General features: G+C 47.4%; 1 protein-coding gene across 14 annotated transcripts in view; it reads left to right on the forward strand.

Moving 5' to 3' along the window:
- Nucleotides 1–17,756, forward strand: part of DYSF (dysferlin) — a 104,378-nt gene extending 86,622 nt beyond the window's left edge. For 13 of the 14 annotated variants that reach the window (XM_055796232.1, XM_055796237.1, XM_055796238.1 and 10 more), the window contains 5 exons: nucleotides 6,511–6,610; nucleotides 8,255–8,433; nucleotides 9,121–9,230; nucleotides 9,583–9,730; nucleotides 15,599–17,756. In XM_055796232.1, the coding sequence (XP_055652207.1) occupies nucleotides 6,511–6,610; nucleotides 8,255–8,433; nucleotides 9,121–9,230; nucleotides 9,583–9,730; nucleotides 15,599–15,637 (576 nt within the window). In that variant the 3' untranslated portion in view covers nucleotides 15,638–17,756. Of the gene's footprint in view, nucleotides 1–6,510; nucleotides 6,611–8,254; nucleotides 8,434–9,120; nucleotides 9,231–9,582; nucleotides 9,731–15,598 lie in introns of those variants that run through there. The other variant, XM_055796235.1, reaches the window with a different exon arrangement.
- The last annotated feature ends 188 nt before the right edge of the window (nucleotides 17,757–17,944 follow it).

Genomic DNA, 17,944 nt, shown 5'->3' on the forward strand with positions numbered 1-17,944 from the left:
CAACCTGCCTGGGTACAAAACCACACTGACTTCCAGCTGGAGGTCTTCGGACATCTGGCACCTGGCAGTGGTGGGTGCATGCTGCTCGCAGGGCTAGAAGTAGGTGATCCTATAGGAGAATCCAAGGAATAACCCTGTGGCTGTGATGCTTGCACATCTCTCCTTGGTGATGCTTGCACATATCTCCTTGAATAATTGAGACCCTGCTTCTGCAAGGCGCAGCTGAAGTCTCCAAGTTTGCTGGCTCCAGCATTGAATATAACAACAAAACTGACATTTGGAAGGTTTTTTTGTGTAACTGATGATCTGGTGGCATCCCAGAACTCATTCTAGAGATAGGTCTTCAGGAGTGATATGAGAAAGAGGGATGTTTGGGGTCTTAAACCCACTTAGAGAGAAAAGTGCAAAGGCAATCTGAGGGAAGAGCAGGGAAGAAGGGGCTGTAACTCACAGCTTGTTTTGCTCTATTGCTGAGTGGAGTTGAGAATAAATTCCTCCTTCCCTGGCACTGAGGCTTTCCCAGCTCCATCTGTTTTCATCGATTCTGGTTGCTTTGTCTGCAAATTCATTATACTATCCTGACATCTTCCTGGTACTGACAGTTCCGACCTGCCATGGGCCAGCCCCTCACCTGGGGCGGATCAGCCAGTGCATTCCTCCACGCTCAGCATATCCACACCAGCTGGGAATGAGGAGTGGGTGCAGTGGTGGGGCATGCGGGGACATCCCCGCTGCAATGGATTTTCCCTGGGGGAGACTCATGCCATGCAGTGAGGCCCTGTAGCATGATGCTCTAAATCAGCTGAGAGCTCGTGGGCAGCCTGGGCTTGGTGTATTTGTCAGACAGGGCAAGAGTTGACCCTGGAGGTAAGCGTGTGGCCTCTCTGTTGTTGGATTTTTATTAAAAAAAAATAGCCAGAGGTGTGAGGTGTCTGCAGCTCGGTCCCTGTGTCTTCCCCTTGTTCTGTTATGGTCGCTGCTGAATCTCCAGGGTGTACATAGAAATTTCTGTGCTCCAGCTGGTTTTAGTTTGACATTTTGACTATCAAACACTGATTTTTGTTAAAAACAGTTAATAATTTATTAGATGGAAATGTTCATTCCTCTTTGGTGTCAGAAAACTAAAAAAAAAAAAAAAAGGCTATTGCCTTTTTAATTTTGGACTTTTTCCTCTCCCGTTTCCCGTCCTTTATTGTGTCCTTCCCTGTTTTTCTTGGTGACATCACAAAGCAAAGTAAAACACAAAATGTTCCTTTTCCTTCCACATTTGGCCAAAAAGCAGATTTTGAATGGGCTCCAAGTACGGGGTTTTTTTTCTGGAGGAAGGCAGAGCTAGACAAGGCAGTCATATATTATGTATTTTAATGGGACTGCAACAAGCAGATATGACACAACTGTCTTCTCTAATGGGGCAGGGACAGCAGTTGTGACCTGGGATGCACCGGCAGCCTCTGTGATATTCAGACAGGAGTTACTGTTGTGAATTTTGCTTTTTCAGTAGAGTCTGTAGCAATAGGACAAGGGGTGATGGTTTTAAACTAAAAGAGGGTAGATTCAGATTAGCTATTAGAAAGAAGATGTTTACTGTGAGGGTGGCGAGGTGCTGGCACAGGCTGCCCAGAGCAGCTGTGGATGCCCCATCCCTGGCAGTGTCCCAGGCCAGGCTGGATGGGGCTTGGAGCAACCTGGGCTGGTGGGAGGTGTCCCTGCCCATGGCAGGGGGTGGGACTGGGTGGGCTTTAAGGTCCCTTCCAACCCAAACCGTGCTGTGATTCTGTGACTCCAGTGTATGTATGGGAGGGGATGACCAAAGTATGGCTGTGCTGAGAACTGAAGGTCCAACAGTGTTGTTCACAAAGTGGCCAGGACTGGGACCCCAAAGCTTGGAGTTCCCTAAATGGCAGTGGGATGGCCTCATGTCCCTGGAAAAGCCTGATAAACTCTGTCAGAAGGAAAGCATGGGAGGCTGAGAAAATAACATTGCAGTGAGTGATTCCAGGAACTGAATAAGAGTATGTGCCCCAAGGTAAATATTATGACTATTTCACACTTATGGTGTGGTGACGCCTGGAGTCTTCCTCCAGATACTGGCAAGGCTGTGCCCGAATGCACAGCACATGATGTACACTTGGAATTTTGCTCAGCTGCCATCCTGATCAGGAGAGGATGCAGAAAACCATGTGCCACGAGACCTGCAATGCAGTTGTCGGACTTGGCAACAGCAGGGAGATCAAAGAGGCGAGTCAGCCCAGTAGAAGTGCAATAAAGAGCACTCTCACCTGTCTGCTTCTTCTGAATACAAGTAATGTCCCCATGGGATGAGGTTCAGAGAAGCAGTTTCTCAACACCTTGATGGCTGGCCCAGCAGGACAGCTTGTCCTGGCTTCTGCAGAAGAGGCTTTTCTTGGCTGACCTCTGAGGGGGGGTCTCCCGCATGGCTGGGGGTCCCCAGGTGCTGCAGGGTGAAGGACCTGATGGTGTCTCATGTGCACATGCTGCAATGGGACAGGCTCGCTTGAGTGTGAACATGCTGGGGGCTCCCTGCCTCCCCCAAAAGTAGGGTTGCTCCTTACTTTGTATTCTGTAGCACATAAGCAACCCAGAAGAAATGCAGCCCTGTCAACACTTTCCTAGTGATATGAGCTTATTTTTTTCTCTCCCTCCCCTGCTGCATTATTCACGACCGTAAAATATTCACCAGCCTCCCCTCTCCCCCCCACCACTGCAAAACAAACCCCCAAACAATAATTCAAGCCCCCTTCCTTCCAATGTCTTGCAAAAGGCTAGGAAATAAATTTCTTGCCGTGGGTTTTTTTTTATAGTGAACTTTCGTAGCTAGATATAATCATGGAGGCAAATTTCACACTGCCTTGAAATGGACCCATAAACTTAGCTCAGCATCAAATTCCTCCTTCCCCAGCCTGCCTTTCCAGCTCTGCTCTGCCGTGTCCCTAGCTTCACAGGGCTCCGAGGAGGAAAGCTTCTCCACCAGCCAAACCACATTTACAGTGTTTTTCCACAAGAAAGGCCAAAGCTGTACGGATCGTGCTAGTGTTGTATCAGCTCCGCATTGCCACCCGGAAAGGGTCGAATCCTGCCTGAGTCATCCTTCATCAGGCAGGGAGTCCCCAGTGAGCCAGGGCATCGCTCTCAGGAGTAGGAGTGGTGCTGGGGATGCAGGGGGATGCAGCGAGCATCCACTTGGCCAAGGTGTGGGTTTTGTTCTCTTTGAGTGCGGGCAAGTCCTTGGGCATTGTAGTGGGAAGGAGGAAAGGTGGAAACCCAGAGTCCTGCATGTTTTCCAGCAATTGCACGGTCAGTCCTGAGGGACACTCACCCAGTTGGGATTTGTTGTGTGGAAGATGACCATAAGGCACCACAGCACCCACTGGCTCTGACCTGGGTCCAAGACCCTCTCCTCCTGCCCTGGGACAGCTCAGCCAGCACCACTGATGGGGAAGGAGCCCACCAAGAGGGAGGGGGATTGCTGCAGAAGCTCAGAGACTGGGGCAGTAATTTGGGTCTCACAAAAGCCCACTCCTTTTCCCAGTTCCTCCACTTTCCTCATCAGGGCAGTCATGGGGTTGAGTCTTCCAGCAAGGCAGCACCTTTGCCAGAGAGAAGAGCTTCCATCACTGCACCTCCCTTTCAGAGGGGCTGATCCAGTGCTAGGTTTTGCTCGTGTTTGACTCCAGGTGGATGGGATGGTGCAAAGAGAAGGTCCAGCGTTTGCTTGGAGAGGTGCTTCAACCCAGGCAGCAGCGTAGCAATGCTATTGGAGCATGGGTGCACCTGAAGAATGCAGATAGGATGAAACTAGCCTCTGAGCCAGGGACTTCAGTTATCACTGGAGAGGAAGAGGCACCTCTAGGACATGTCTCATCCTCCCTCAAGCTGAGCATAGCTGGAGGTGCCTGAACTGCCCCAGCAAGGGGCAACGGGAAGAAGCCTGTGGTGTCTCGCGGTGGTGTGTACCGTGGGAAATAGGTCTTCCTCCACCTTGCAGACCCCAGATGAACCCTTCTGACCCATGGTGAGCTCATCTGGTCGCCGCCTTCTTTGGGCATGGGCACCTGGATCCTGGGGTCTCTCATCTGGATGGCTAACAACCCTTCTGCAGTGCAGGACCCAGCCAGTATATGGGAAGGGGAAGAATCACCATAAGCTCTTTCCCTTTTTAGCAGTTTTAATTTAAAATGACTTATTAGCTGGGAAAACATCCCCGCCACTGCCGTCTTGGATAAACATACATTTTAATACATTGCAATGAGCCGAGGGGGGGAGATGGAAGTTTCCGTTGACTTTATTTTATTTTTCTAGATTATAAAATATTTAAAATGCATAAATAAAATGCTCCATTGCAAGAATGCTGGCGTGTTTTTCCAAAGCAAGGCGAGGAATGGAGCTAAATTGAAATATAACCGTCCAGGGTGATCTCTTAAAGTGAAACCAGTTTCAATGGGATTTAAGTGCCCACAGTCTCCCTGCTTGAATATTTATGTTCTTATGGAGTGTGACACATTTCCCCCCCCCCTTTTTTTTTTAATATTGCACGATATAATGAATCAGGTCTTGTAGCCACCGCAGTGAATTTATGGTGCTACGTATGTGTCATGAATAATGCTGAAGTTTCCTGGTTTTAATTAAATCTGTTCCGTTTATGATACTGCCATGTTGCAAGAGTGCGGCGGGAGGCATTGCCCACAGGACACACCTCTGAGCCTCTGTCAGTAGACACCGATCGTGACTCTGCCTCCTCTTTGCAAGTGTTGGCTGGAGCCAGAAATAACAAGAGCTCAGCTTTGTGTGCGTCTCTGTCTCTCTCCCTCTGTCCTAACACTTCTTAGTCCTAACTCCCAGGCATCTTGTGGCATCCCAAAAGTGGTTTTAGATCCCTGTTGGGAAATATTACTGGTTGCAACCACATAAATAGCACATTTTGTGGCATAGGTGCATATCCACTGTATATTATAATGATGCAACCGCAAGCTCATTGTCACAGTAATGGGATTCAGACCCTCCTTGTTAGTCTACTTTGCAAGTTCCCCCTGACTGGCTTTTTGGGGAGCGTTGGTGTGACTTACCCAGAAGGCAGCCCATCTGCCTTGCTGCTGGCCTACCCACTATAGTAACCGGGCCACTGCAGCTGCAAACTTCTCATGGGTGAGTGTTTTATAAATCATCTCCTCTCCAGAAAGCAGGAATTGCTGCCTCATCCTGTTGCTGAGCTCCCCCGTGGATGCTGTCTCCCAGGCAGTGGCTATTCCTTATTATTGCCGCTGGGTTGCAGAACTGATGGATGATAGCTCCTGCACTGCACAAGGGCTTGGTAAACGATGGTAATTAGAGGGGATGTTCACAATGTAATTTTCATTCCAGATGTGATGCAAATAACCTTCTGGGACTGCTGCAAAGCCTTTCCACAGGTTGTCACAGCAGCTCCGGTGGCAAGGAATAGATAAAGCCATTGCCCATCTAATAGAAATGAGAAAGGCATAGAGATGGTGCCAGATCTCGCATTATAAGGGCTGAAATCAGGTGTCATAGTTTCCCTGCATGACTGGTTGTAGAGGCAGCCAGGCTGTGGTCATCATGACTTGCTGGTGCTCTGGAGCTCTCCTTTCTTGAACTTAGATGTAGTAATAAACATGGCAAGCATGTATGCAGCTTGGCAGCAGCCCAGTGTAATACTGGCAGCAGATTTACTGGGATACCATGTCCAACTCTAGCATTTACCCATACGGAGAGTGAAAACCTGGGAGATGTGCACAGAAGGTAAACAAAGTCAACTGAGAATGGAGGAACCCACTGTGCAGTAGGCTGGTATGAAAGCACCAGTCCCTTTCTTTACATATTCATGTTTAGTAGGTAAACTTGGGAGCCAGAGGTTACCTGCAGGTGATGGAGGCGTTTGCTGGTCTCGTGTTGACCACTGCACACCCGAACTGCTTTCCAAAGACCTGGCGGCAGATCAGAGCAGTGGTGGACTCAGACTTGTGCAGGGCTCTGGCTGCTGGCAGAGCTGGGGTGAGAGATGGGCAGAAGGGGAAGGGATGTATTTGAATCCGCCTACCATAAGTGCTAATTTAAGTGTTGTTCCTATATTTTTCCATTAGTTAAGAGGAAGGTGAAGTTTGGCAGCACTGGCACTCAACACTCACTGCTCTCTTCAACTTGGAGAGTCAGCCTCATCTAAATTATGTGAACGTGATGCTGTCACTCCAAAAGATCCTATCTGCAAGCTCAAGATGTCTGTTTGTTAAAATATTGTCACTAAATTCAGGTACAAATTGATACCAACCAGCCTTCTTAGGTTTTCCATTGAGCATCCTTGCCCAAGAAGTGGCCAGAGCCAGCGCTGCCCTCTGGCTCTGGCCCTGCAGACCTGGAGCAGGACACATACTATGTTACAGGACTTCCAGTGCTGTGAGGTGAGAGTAGCCAGGCTCTGCCCACTTCTGCTAATGAGCCTCTTATTTTTCCCTGGTTGCTTCTCTGGTGTGATTTCAGGAGCACTTCTGGAGCTTGGACAAGACAGAAAACAAGATTCCACCACAGCTTATCTTCCAGATCTGGGACAATGACAAGTTCTCTTTTGATGACTATTTGGGTAAGTAAGTCAGGAGAGGTTTTTGCCTCCATCTCTGCTGATGCAAACAGGAAGGAAAAAATTCTTGAATCCTTCCAGGATATGAAGAAAGCACAACAAGACCAGTTTAAGTCACTGAACAGGCTTCGATGTCAGCATAAGTTCAGGGCTGATGATAAGTTGTTTGTATTAGGCAGATTTCCAGTCTGAGCCTGCAGTGGCCTGTTCCTGGGCTGACATGATGTTGAGAGCATCATCAAATCCAGCAGAGCCATCACCTTCCAGGAAGTCCCCAGTTCTCCGTGACTCATCTGAGTCTGTGCTGAGATGTGCTCACTGGGGCTAATGGTGTATTGGAGCTGAGATGACCAGGAGGATCACTGACCTGCCTTGCCTTATCTGGGCTGTTTAGACAGTTTTCAGTGCTAGCTTCATTAATCATCCTCAGAAATCTAGGTTTAGCTCAAGAAAAAAATAAAACAAACCCCTGTAATAGGGAGGATAGCAGAGCCATGCAGCAGATTAGCTGTGCAGAAGCTGGAGGCTCCAGCATTATGATTTTCTTGGTCAGATCTTGTTCTACCTTTCTTCTTGCCATTCGAAAAAAAAATATTCAAACATCAAAAGCTTCTCTGAGGAAGTATGTGATCAAGATCCTTTTAAATCCTGTTTTTGATTAATTACGCAGGCTGAGTGCTGAAATAACCTCGCCAAGGTGTGTTTTCCATTTCTGGCTCTGCACGTCAGGAGCTCTTGACTGCCAACATGAATTCTTTGCAAATTCTAGCAAATAAGAGTGGTCTGCAGCTTTTGTAAAGCACTTTTCATCCATGGGTTTCAAAAGTGTTTCACAACAAACCTGCTCTGTGCTGCTGTTGTCACTGGTGGCAAGAGCCTGTGGCACAGAAAGGCTGCAGTGCAAACAGGGTATTAAACGTGAGTCGTCCACAGAATGTGGAAAGCTCCTGTCCCTCAGCTGAGCCATGGGTCCAGACCCTGTGTGCGTTCTGGGACGTTCCCAGCTGTCAGGTAGTTTGGTGTAGCAATGTAAATTAAATGCAGGCACTTTCAGCTGACACTTGGAGAATTGATCTCAGGTTTCCTAGGTAAATGTGCTAATTACTGGATCACTCTGGCTGAGAAGGAAGCTTTCAAATTGGGGGGAGACCCTTCATATTTAGTCTGCTGCAGTTACTGGGTGGGGCAATAAAATAGCCTGTTTGGAGATCTGCAAGCTTCCTGCCTGATGCTATTCTACTGACTGCGCTCTGGGTATGTACAATTTGAGCTTCACCTCAATCCCTTAGTCTTCATTAAAAATCTCAGCCTGCCTGGCTGACCTCAGGGCAAGTCATCCAACATTAGAGCTGTGTAAGTCAGCAGGTATTTTGCAGCATCTTCTAGAAGGACTTCATGGCTCAGGCCTTCCTAAGCACAATGGTGATGGCAAGCCCTCCATTCCTAGGAAGAGCTGCTGGCTAAAACAAGCATTATGCCTGGAAATGGGCTGCATTTGAGCCTGCTCTCCCCCTTGCTAGGTGGGTGTGTGCCCAAGCTCTTTGAGGTCAGGAGGGTGCCACAGTGAGTATTTCGTCAGGGAAAGAGTCCACGTTTTAAAGGACCTGTTATACCGAGGTGTCTTCCCAGTAACATTCCTCCTTGCAGGCTCCATTCAGATGGATCTTAACAGGATGCCCAAACCTGCCAAGACTGCTGAGAAGTGCTCCTTAGAGCTAGTAGATGAGACCTTGTCTTCAAGTCGCTTTGTGTCACTCTTTGAGCAGAAAACTGTCAAGGGATGGTGGCCCTGTGTTACTGAGGAGGATCAGAAGAAGATCCTGGCGGTAAGGTGGCTTCTTCAGGTGTTCTTTTGGGGACTTTCTCATTGGGGAGGGACGTGGCTGGGCCAAGGATGTGCAGGATGCTGTGGCAGAGAATGCAGTCTTGGGCTGCAAATTTTACAAACTGGACCAGCTTTTGTCAGCTGGCCATTCTCCAGGATTTGTCCAGCACCATACAAATGCCTCAGAAGAAGTTATTTGTTCTGTGGGATTTTTGCTGTGGCTTTTGAAACATGCCACCTAATTTGACTCTGTATCACATCTATTCTTAATGATATTGTGTTGTGACAAGTACCAGGGAAAGGTTCCAGCTGTCAGACTGATATATGTAAATGTAAGTGTCTGGGCTCCTGTTCAAGTCTTTGGCGACTGTTCAATACAGGTGAGGGGGTCCAGGCAGTGAATGAAGTCATTCAGCAAAAGACCCCTGAGCTGGTTGCCTAAACCTGGGTGTCACTGACATTTGAAATGTCCTGGAGTATCTGCTGAGAACACTGTAGTGGGCAGGTGAGGGACCTGTATGAAAGCCACTGTTGCTGGGTTCTTTGTGGTCCTTGTTGGTAGTGGTTGGGTTATACTCAAAGAGGTTTTTCTTTCTCTAATCAGTATTTTGCATCATACATTCATTTCTGACATCTCCGTTTTTTGTTCTGTTTTGTTTATAAGTTTTTTTTTATTTAACCCACACAGGGCAAATTGGAAATGACTTTGGAAATCGTGGCAGAACAAGAGCATGAAGAGCGGCCAGCTGGCATGGGTCGGGATGAGCCAAATATGAACCCCAAGCTGGAGGACCCCAAGTAAGAGCATTTTGAATGGAAAAGTAACCACCGGGGCACAGATCTCCAGGAACAAATTGAAAACCAGTGTTCCCAGTGTGAAGTCTGCTGTCTGCAAAGGGCTTGCTCCCTTGTAGGCTCCGTTTTGAACTGCTGATGCTCAGTGTATGAGCTGAGGGAATCTGGGGTGGCTGGGAGGCTGGTCTGGACTACCAAGGAGGGCATTTGCCATAGCTTACCCACCCAGAGCAATGCGGGGTTACAGGGTGAACAGCCAGTTTGTTACAGCAGGGCACACTCATGGGGTTTGGGGATCCAGGAGGGTGAAACTACTGTGGAACTCAGAAGTGACCTCAACTTTGTTTGGCTTCAGGCGGCCAGAAACCTCCTTCCTATGGTTCACCTCCCCGTACAAGACCCTGAAGTACATCCTGTGGCGGCGATACAAATGGGTGGTGATCCTGGCCATCATCCTCTTCGTTTTGCTGCTCTTCCTGGGGATCTTCATCTACGCCTTCCCGGTACGATGGGTGTGGGAGAGGAGGGGGGGGCCTGACCAAGGTCTTAGGTGTTCCCTCAGGTCTCTGTGGATGACCTGCCTCTGTGGTCACAGAGATGGTCCCCATGCACGTGGCTGCAAAGTTCTGTGCTGATCCCTGAGGAACAGCCTGGTAGATCATGATGGGTCAAAAAGAGTCTGTGTTTCTGGGCTCTGCTGCAGACCCACTGCAAGGTGCCCACCTCTTTGCGACCAAGTTTCAGTTCGTGTCTAATGATGCTGAGGTTAATTGATTGCTTTCAAAGAGGTTTGAGCAGCTGGTGTTGGAGATGCTGGAGGGTCGGTGGGAACACTGCAGACTAATTAGAAATGCAGCCATTTCCCAGGGCTGAGCAGCAGCAAAACCCACATCGCTCTGTAATTGTTTAAAGATGCAGGGAGCTCGAAGGCATTCAGGCAGCCCCATCTCTTGTTATCGAGGCTTGAAGCATGTTAACCAATGTAATGTCTGAAACGAGGGGGGGGGGGTTCACCTCGTTCATCAACAAAGTGGCTTTTTCTTGCCTTACTGTCAGTTCCAATGGCAAAATAAAAGAAATAAATAATGGAGCCTTGGCCTTCCAGTTTGGCTTAGGATGGGTTTTAGTATCCTCCTCTGTTCCTACAGCACTGGAATAATTCATGCTGGCTCTTGGATGCCGTTTCCCCTCCTCTCAGACTGATAAGAAAAATGACCCGCCTCTCTCTCTCTAGCACTTAACAAATTCTGCTCCTTGTATATGTGTGTGTTGGTTTTTTTTTTTTTAATAAAAGAACTCATTGGAGTAATTTATAACTTCATGCGGGAGAATGTGGCTGCCTTTTGCAGATGGCTTTGTGTGCTTGCAATGTGCAACCGAAAAGCAAGGTGTGGAATTTCTCCTTGCCATCGTAATCACTTTCAGATGATTTGAAGTCATGCATGCTCGGTTATTCCTGTCGAGAAAAAAAGAGGATGGGATTAGGTCATGGCTCACTGCGTCCCTCCATCCTCATACCCATGGGAAGGGCTGGGATACTTCTCCTGCTGGAATAACAATTCCAGAGGTGCTAAGTAGTATGAAGGAGGAAATAATTGTGCAAGTGAAGATTTGTGCTGCATTGCCTCCTCCCTGCCCTGTTGCCGGAGCCATTCCCGGAGACTCCTTTTTATGTCAAGTAGCAGAAATTAAGCCTTTTCAGCTGGGAAGAACTCAGTGTTTCCCTGAAGATGCAAGTGGCTTTGCATTCGTTCCAGTGGTATCATATAAAAACAATGCTGAGATAAGAAAAAAATTGCAAACTATAAATATTGATTTACACTCATTATTACTTGGTATTTTTCCCTGTTTCCTAGCTACATGTCGTTGTATTTAACCTCATTTTGGTTGAATCAATTTTTAGTCATATTTTGAAAAAGTAAGGCCATGTTTCATGGAATTTTTCTGTTTTTATGCATTTGGCCAGCTTCCCCTAGATTTTTGAGGTCACTGGTTCTGTATCTTGTTGGAGATCTAGTTCCTTTCCTGTTTCATCAGGCACTAAATTTGGCAATTGCCCTGGTGCTGGTTTGCTATGAAGAATGCCCCTGGCGTCTTGACCTTTGGCAGGGCTCACCATTACATCCCTGATTAAATGCATGGAAAAACAATTCTTCCTCACTTCTGTTCTGACTTGTGTGCCAGGAGCACCATCAGGTCCCATTTAAAGTAAGGACCTTACACAGTGTGAAACACAGAATGTAATCTTGCCACTGCACATGCAGTTTCGAGGTCCCATGCTGCAGGCAGAAGGTTTTGTCCTGGGCAAAGGGGTGAGTGATGGGAGGAAAACCTAAAGGGAATCCTGTTAGGGCATGTGAACCATCAGTCTGAGCAGGCAGAGGGTAAGGAACAGGGATGCTGGATGCTAAGGGGTGCACACAGAGGTGAAGTTACTGTTTTCCTGCTTCTCTTGCTGTTTTTGCTTTGGCCTTGCATGCAGAGCTCTTCCAGAGCATTCTGCTCCTTGACGCCTCCACAGGGACCTTCAGGGTCCTTCCAGTCATTGCTTTTCAGCAGCTGGTCCGTGGCTCAGCAGGAGCCTTGGGTGCCCCTGCCTGCATCCAGCCTTTCCACCTGGGAGCATTGGGTACTGTGCACCAGATGCTGCCAGAGAAGTCTGAGCCCTGGCCCCAAATTTTGTCCTGTTTGGACTCAGCCTGAGGACACTGAAGGAAGATAGCTTTTACCTGAGAAATATCAGTCCACAGCGTGCTGTGGGAAACTTAACGGGCCCCTGAGCTAAGCTAACCCTGCTCAGGTCACCCTCCATCCCAGGGGGAGGGGACTCTCCCCTGAAAACGAACCCAAGGCATTTCATTGGCTCTTGATATAAAAATAAGTGGGATTTTTTTATTTATTCCTATTCCCCATACAGTGCTGAAAGGTTCCAACCACAGTCTCAGCTTTGCCGTCAGAGTAGCTGGAGAGTAAGAGCAAATTGAAAAGCTGTCTGCGTCCACCTGACACTGCAAAGGGCTGTCTGGGCTTCCCAACAGTAGTGCCCAAAAACGTTGGTTCCCAAAAGCTCAGGCTTTTCAGTGAATGAAGAAGCTGATGTATTGGTCTTGCTTAGAATATCCATCAAGAGATGCTTTACACCCCAGGGAAAGGCTATATAGCTATATATAGGAAATATATATATATAAAAAATTATAACATATATATCTATAACTGAAAGGCTATATTGCAGAATTTTCTGCAAAATACCTTTTAGGACTACTTCACGGATCAGAAACCTTGGAAGATGTGGTGCCTTTGTACTTCCACTGTCCTCTGTCCTCAGGGCACACAGTACATGTGATGGATCATGGGCTGGAATAAAGAACTTCCCATTCTTCCTCTTGGGTCCTCTTCAAAGGCTTTTTCCAAGGAGAGCTTTGGGCAACCAGCAGTTGTTTTGCAGCCAGGGAACTTGCCATGGCTGCCCCGGTGGGAGCTGGGGTCCCTGGAAGGAGCAGGGGGAGACCTGCAGAAGTGGGGAAGATTCTGGAAGTGCTTTGGAATGAAGAGAAGGTTCCTCAGGATCTGTGAGGAGTTGGGAGTGTGGCAGTATGGGAAATTTAGGCACAAGTCCATAAGAAATCTGTCATCATTAGTGCAACTGTTTACAGAGCAACTTGTTTTAGTCGGTGAGAGGCCATTTCCAACTGGAAGGCCTTTTGGTTTTGGGTGGAAAACTGCATGGCATTGCAAATTTTCATAAAAAAAAAAAGTTGTCTAGTTTTATAAAAATGGGAAAAAATGTTTAAAATCTGATATGCTGAGGTTCTTTTATTTTTTTACTTGGGCTCTTCCACCCAGTCTTAGTGTCAAGTTACTTGCTGGTTTGCCTTAGCTTTCTTTGCAGAGTGGTTGTCATTATGGTCTATACAAGCTAGGACTCTGGGAACAGCATTCCCTGGATATTTCCTATATGATTTCCTTAGACGGTCCTTAGATTTAACTTGACATCAGAAGATTCTTTAAGCAACAGTCATAAGTATAATGAGCTCCAGTAGCTGGATGTTAAGTTAGAGGAACCATTCCAGTGGAAATAGGATGCTAATTTTTGAGACGAAGGGTAATTAACTGTTGGAACAATTTGCCAAAGGTTGTGGTAAGTTCTTTGTTGCTTGAGGCGTCCACGTATCGAGATTGAGTGCTACAAGATATGCTCTTGTTCCACCCTATGCTCCTGTCCAGCAGCGCTCATTTATGGTAGGCTGTGGGGCTTTTTGGAAAGGTCCAGTGACTTTGAGGGACTTTTCATCCAATACTGCCATAGCCAAGAAGAACTCTGCCTTCTGCTATGGGAACAGTTGAGTGAGAGTCGTGGGCTGGACACAAAGTCAGAAGAAAAGGTTACAAAAGTCCAGCCTGGGTTTTTGCATCGGTAACATGTAGGGAATACAGCGGTGAAGTTATCTCCCTGAAGCAGTGATTATTGTAAAGGTTTTAGTGGCTACCACCATAGAAAAATGTAACGCTCCTTCCAGCTGGAGTCAGCTCTGCTTTGCAGCACCATGAAAATGTTTACTACCTTTTAAAGCTCTGTTTGTGTTCTGCAAGCCCAACGTTGCTTCCATTGCCATTAATTCTAATTACAGCTCGCTTTCGACACTGATTGATAATCCTGCTTGGCTTTCAACACTTTGTTAATACAAATTCATAGCTGGACAGAAAACTTGCTACCCTCCAGTATGCAACCAGTCAAATCATAAAAAATAGGAGTATTTTGAAGGATAGACTCCAAAAGACAAATGGATGGATAATTAATTCGAAGGTTATATGTCACTGGAGGCTTTTCTAATGACTTCTGGTAAACTGCCCTAACGTTGCTTGCTTGATTTATGGCATTATTAGAAATCCTCAGTTGGCAAACTGCCTTATATTTTGCTACACATTGTAATTTATCAAGATGCCTTTGGTCAGACTTTTGTTGTGTGCTTTCTGCCCCCCATTCCTCCAAAGACCTTGCTGGTAACCAGCACTATACTTTGTTTCCAGTTGCGTTTTTAAAGTGACAGAGTGATAGAACATCCTGTACCTATTAAATTCAATATGCTTGGGAGGGACTTCCAGACTGGCTAGTATGTGGTTACGGGGGTTTGAATCAAAGCTACTTTAAAAATAGCTCATTCCAAATGACCTAAGTATGCATCTTCGCCTGTATTTTCTTTGTGGTCTTGATAAGCAGCATTTACTCAGCTTATTCTTTTTCACAGTGCTGTCATCTTCTTTCAAGGAAGCAATTGCACGTATAATAGGCTAAAATAAGGTGACACCTCATTTTTCATGGCAGCCCTGCACTTCACTGTGCAATAGCAGGGACAGTCGAGATCCCAGAAAACAGGCACAGGAAGGTCTTGCCTGGGATGTCTGCTCTTAGAAGCGAAAACCACACCAAATGCTGATGCTGAAACAGATGGCTGAGGCATTAAGGGATGCAGACAAGGCAGAAGAAAACAAATCAGCAATAGGTTTGCTTTTCTTGATTGCCTTTGGCAGATTCTTTGGAGATAGTCCATGGGCCTGCAGGCTAGGTTTGTACTAACAGACTGCATCAGGACGGGGCAAGGCTCGAGAGCCGTCCTCTTGCTGTTCAGGCCAGCTGATTGTTGGTGTGATCCTGGGTGCAGGTGTTGGCCTGTGGAAAGCAGGACACTGCAGAAGACATCATGGCATGGCTTGGTGGATGCTCGGGGACTGGGGCCAGGGTCTGTTTCCAAAGGGTCTAACCCAACAGGCAGAGTGGGTGAGGTCACCAGTTTTGGGGGGGCTGTGGGGAGAAGGAGCGGTAAGGATGCCAGGTCAGGGCTTGGGTAGTGTCTACAGCCTCAGGGGCTGTAGGGGAGCAGCACAAAGAGAGGGCAGGGGTGAAGGGGCACCGGGAGCCAGGGGACAGGGGGAGGCTGCAGCGACTCAGCAAAGAGCTGGATGAGCAAGAGCAGGAAGCAAGAAAAGCAGGTGGGCAGTGGGATAGTGCTGGTGGGGAGATGCCGAATTTCTTACAAGGGTACAAAGAGGTGGAAATCTGTCTTACAAATGCGTGGAAGGAGCAATCAAAGTCCAGGAGTGACTGTTGGTGCTTGTGACCAGTAGCCTCTACTCAAAGAAGGCAAGACCTGTTTTCTTACGCATCTGGGTTTTTCTACCATCCTTGCTAGTGGGAATGTGCTTTTTGCTTGGATGTCTCTGTGGGCTGGGAGCTTGGCCATCATGCCTGCCCTGAGTGAAGCTCCATCTGCAGTTCTCTGACGTACCCAAGAAACTGCTTTAACTTCCACACGCTGCCCTGCCATACCCGCTTCAAATCAGCTTTTCTTTCCCTTGTTTTTCCATCCCTCTAGAACTATGCTGCTATGAAACTGGTGAAACCTTTCAACTGAAGCTGTGCTGGAAAACTCCTGAAAGGTCCAGAGAATCTTGCAAAGAAGCTGCAGCTCTGCAGTGGATCACATCAGCAGGTGGAGATGGGGAAGGAACAGCCTCGCTCAGGCCCTAGGCTGCTGCCAAAATGAAGATACAGCTTACCCTGATGCAGTATGCAAATCCCACCTACAGCACTTCACCTCGGAAGCAGCACATAAACAATACCCACTCTGAAGTACTCTGAAGTATTTCTTATTTTACTTCCTTGTCTGTCCTCTTTATTTTTTATTTTTTTTTAAGCTGCTCTGATTGTAAAGCTTAAATACCAGTGCAAAACTGCAGGGGGTGGAGAAAAGGACCTTTTCACATGTAGTCTGTGAGCATTCAGGCATGTGGCAGACCTTAAGGGAGGAGTTGCAGGCTGCTGGCGTAAGCAGCAAAGTGCCAGCCAAAATCTGATTCTGAGCACACTTTTCTTTGCGCTCCGAACAAGCCTCCGTTTTCCTTTGCTGTGCAATGTGTCTTATCTGGTTTATACACATATAAAGTTTACCAAAGATGAAATGTGCTGCACGGCCTGAAGCCCTATGCTGGTAAGTTGCCTTTCCAGAAAAAACGCAAGCTACAGGACCCAGGGAAAAGGCTGAGACACAAAACCTGGGCAGGAGTTGGTGGCAATTGCTTAAATCAAAACACCCATTGAATTTTGTGCTCATGAAGGACCGGATGGTCTGGCTCATGTGCTTTGGAGCTTGTTTTCCCTCTGAGCTGCTCTTTCACCTCTACAGTCCCACATGCCTTCCTTCAAAACCAGTGCAGAAAGCAGAGTTGGGCTGAGCCCTACTCTGAGCAATCCCAGGAGCAAAGCAGCACGTGTGGACTTTGCTTTTCTCCTCTCCTGCTCTATGCAACCCCTGCAGCTGCAGTTCGGTAAATGTATTAGTCTTTTTTGTTTCTTCTTTTTTTTTTTTTTTTTTTTTTCCCTTTTTTTACCTCCAAACACGCTTAAGCAAAAACAAGTACAAACCAGAACGTGATGTGAGCCACGAAGCTTGCTGCTGCTGGGTGCCAGCAAGGCAGATAACCTGCACCTTTGGAAGCAGGCTGGTTTGCTTTCTGCTTTGCAAACCAATTATGATAAGACGATTCCTGCAGGTCTTGCTCAGCCTCCCGCAGAGCAAATGGCAGCTGTGACAGACTGGGATGGCACTTTTGGGACATTTCTGCTGGTTTCTATTCCCTCCTCCTGTCTGCCTGTTGCTGCTGCTGCTGCTGCAATCAGATGGAGCGATATGGTCTAAGGGGATTTCTAGTGCTTTGTAGTTCTGGCTTATGTCATGAGAGGATGCTAATCAAAACAGCATTAGCTTCGAATTTTCATCCTGCATCTACTCATCCTGCAAGGAACCATCTCCCAGAACAGGGGCATCAACCATGAAAGCAAATGTCCCTTTGAGAGAGGCAGTGGTCCTGCTGCTCTGGCACCCCGTGGCTTTTGTTACAGTCCCTTTGACGATAAACTGATCCTTCCCCACTGCCCTTCAGCAGGATGAGAGATGTCTTCCTTGGTTTCATTTGTCCCCTGGAGCTGTTGCTACTCAGCATGACATGTGAGAGCAAGTAGCAGTGAAAAGCGATCCTGGGGGATCAGAGTTCCTCAGGACAAACTGTGCTAATGTAAGCTCCTGGCCTGCTCCAGCAAGGCACTTAAGCCTGCACTTAGCAGAAGGCATGGAAAAAAAGCACACGCCTAGTTGCTTTGCTGGATTGGGATGTAATGTGTTGAGCATGAAATCCCTTATTGTTCAGTACTGTAGCAGCACCCAGATTGCACAGGGCAGCTCACTGCTGCGTATGAAGACAGTGTGTTTGACATGGAGAACATGCAGCTATAAAAACCTGTCCTTGCTGCTGAGGTTTGGCTGATCCAGCCTCCCTTTCCCAAAAGCTTGAGTGATGAAGTCTGCTTTGGGCTCGTGCACCCCAGGGTGGGTGTTTCATTTTACCGGCACAGTTAAATGCTTCATTTATGCATTTGTTCAGTTTTTCCCTAGAAGCCTCCCAACCTTATTTGCACCCACACCCCCATTTATTTGCCACTATTAAACTACCAAGTCTTGGTCAAATTTTCCATAATGCTTTCTCCTTGGGGATCTGATGAGAGGAGGACAAAAGTTGCTTGTGTTTGCACCTTAATGAGTTTTGGGTTCTATATTTTATGAAAATATTGGTGTGGTTAGTCCTTGCACCTCTTCCACCACAATCGGGCTCTGCTGGGGGGTGTCTGGGTATCTCACTGAGTGTTGACCTGCCTTTCTCTCCTG

This window comes from Falco peregrinus, chromosome 2, assembly GCF_023634155.1.
Source record: "Falco peregrinus isolate bFalPer1 chromosome 2, bFalPer1.pri, whole genome shotgun sequence".
NCBI lineage: Eukaryota > Metazoa > Chordata > Aves > Falconiformes > Falconidae > Falco > Falco peregrinus.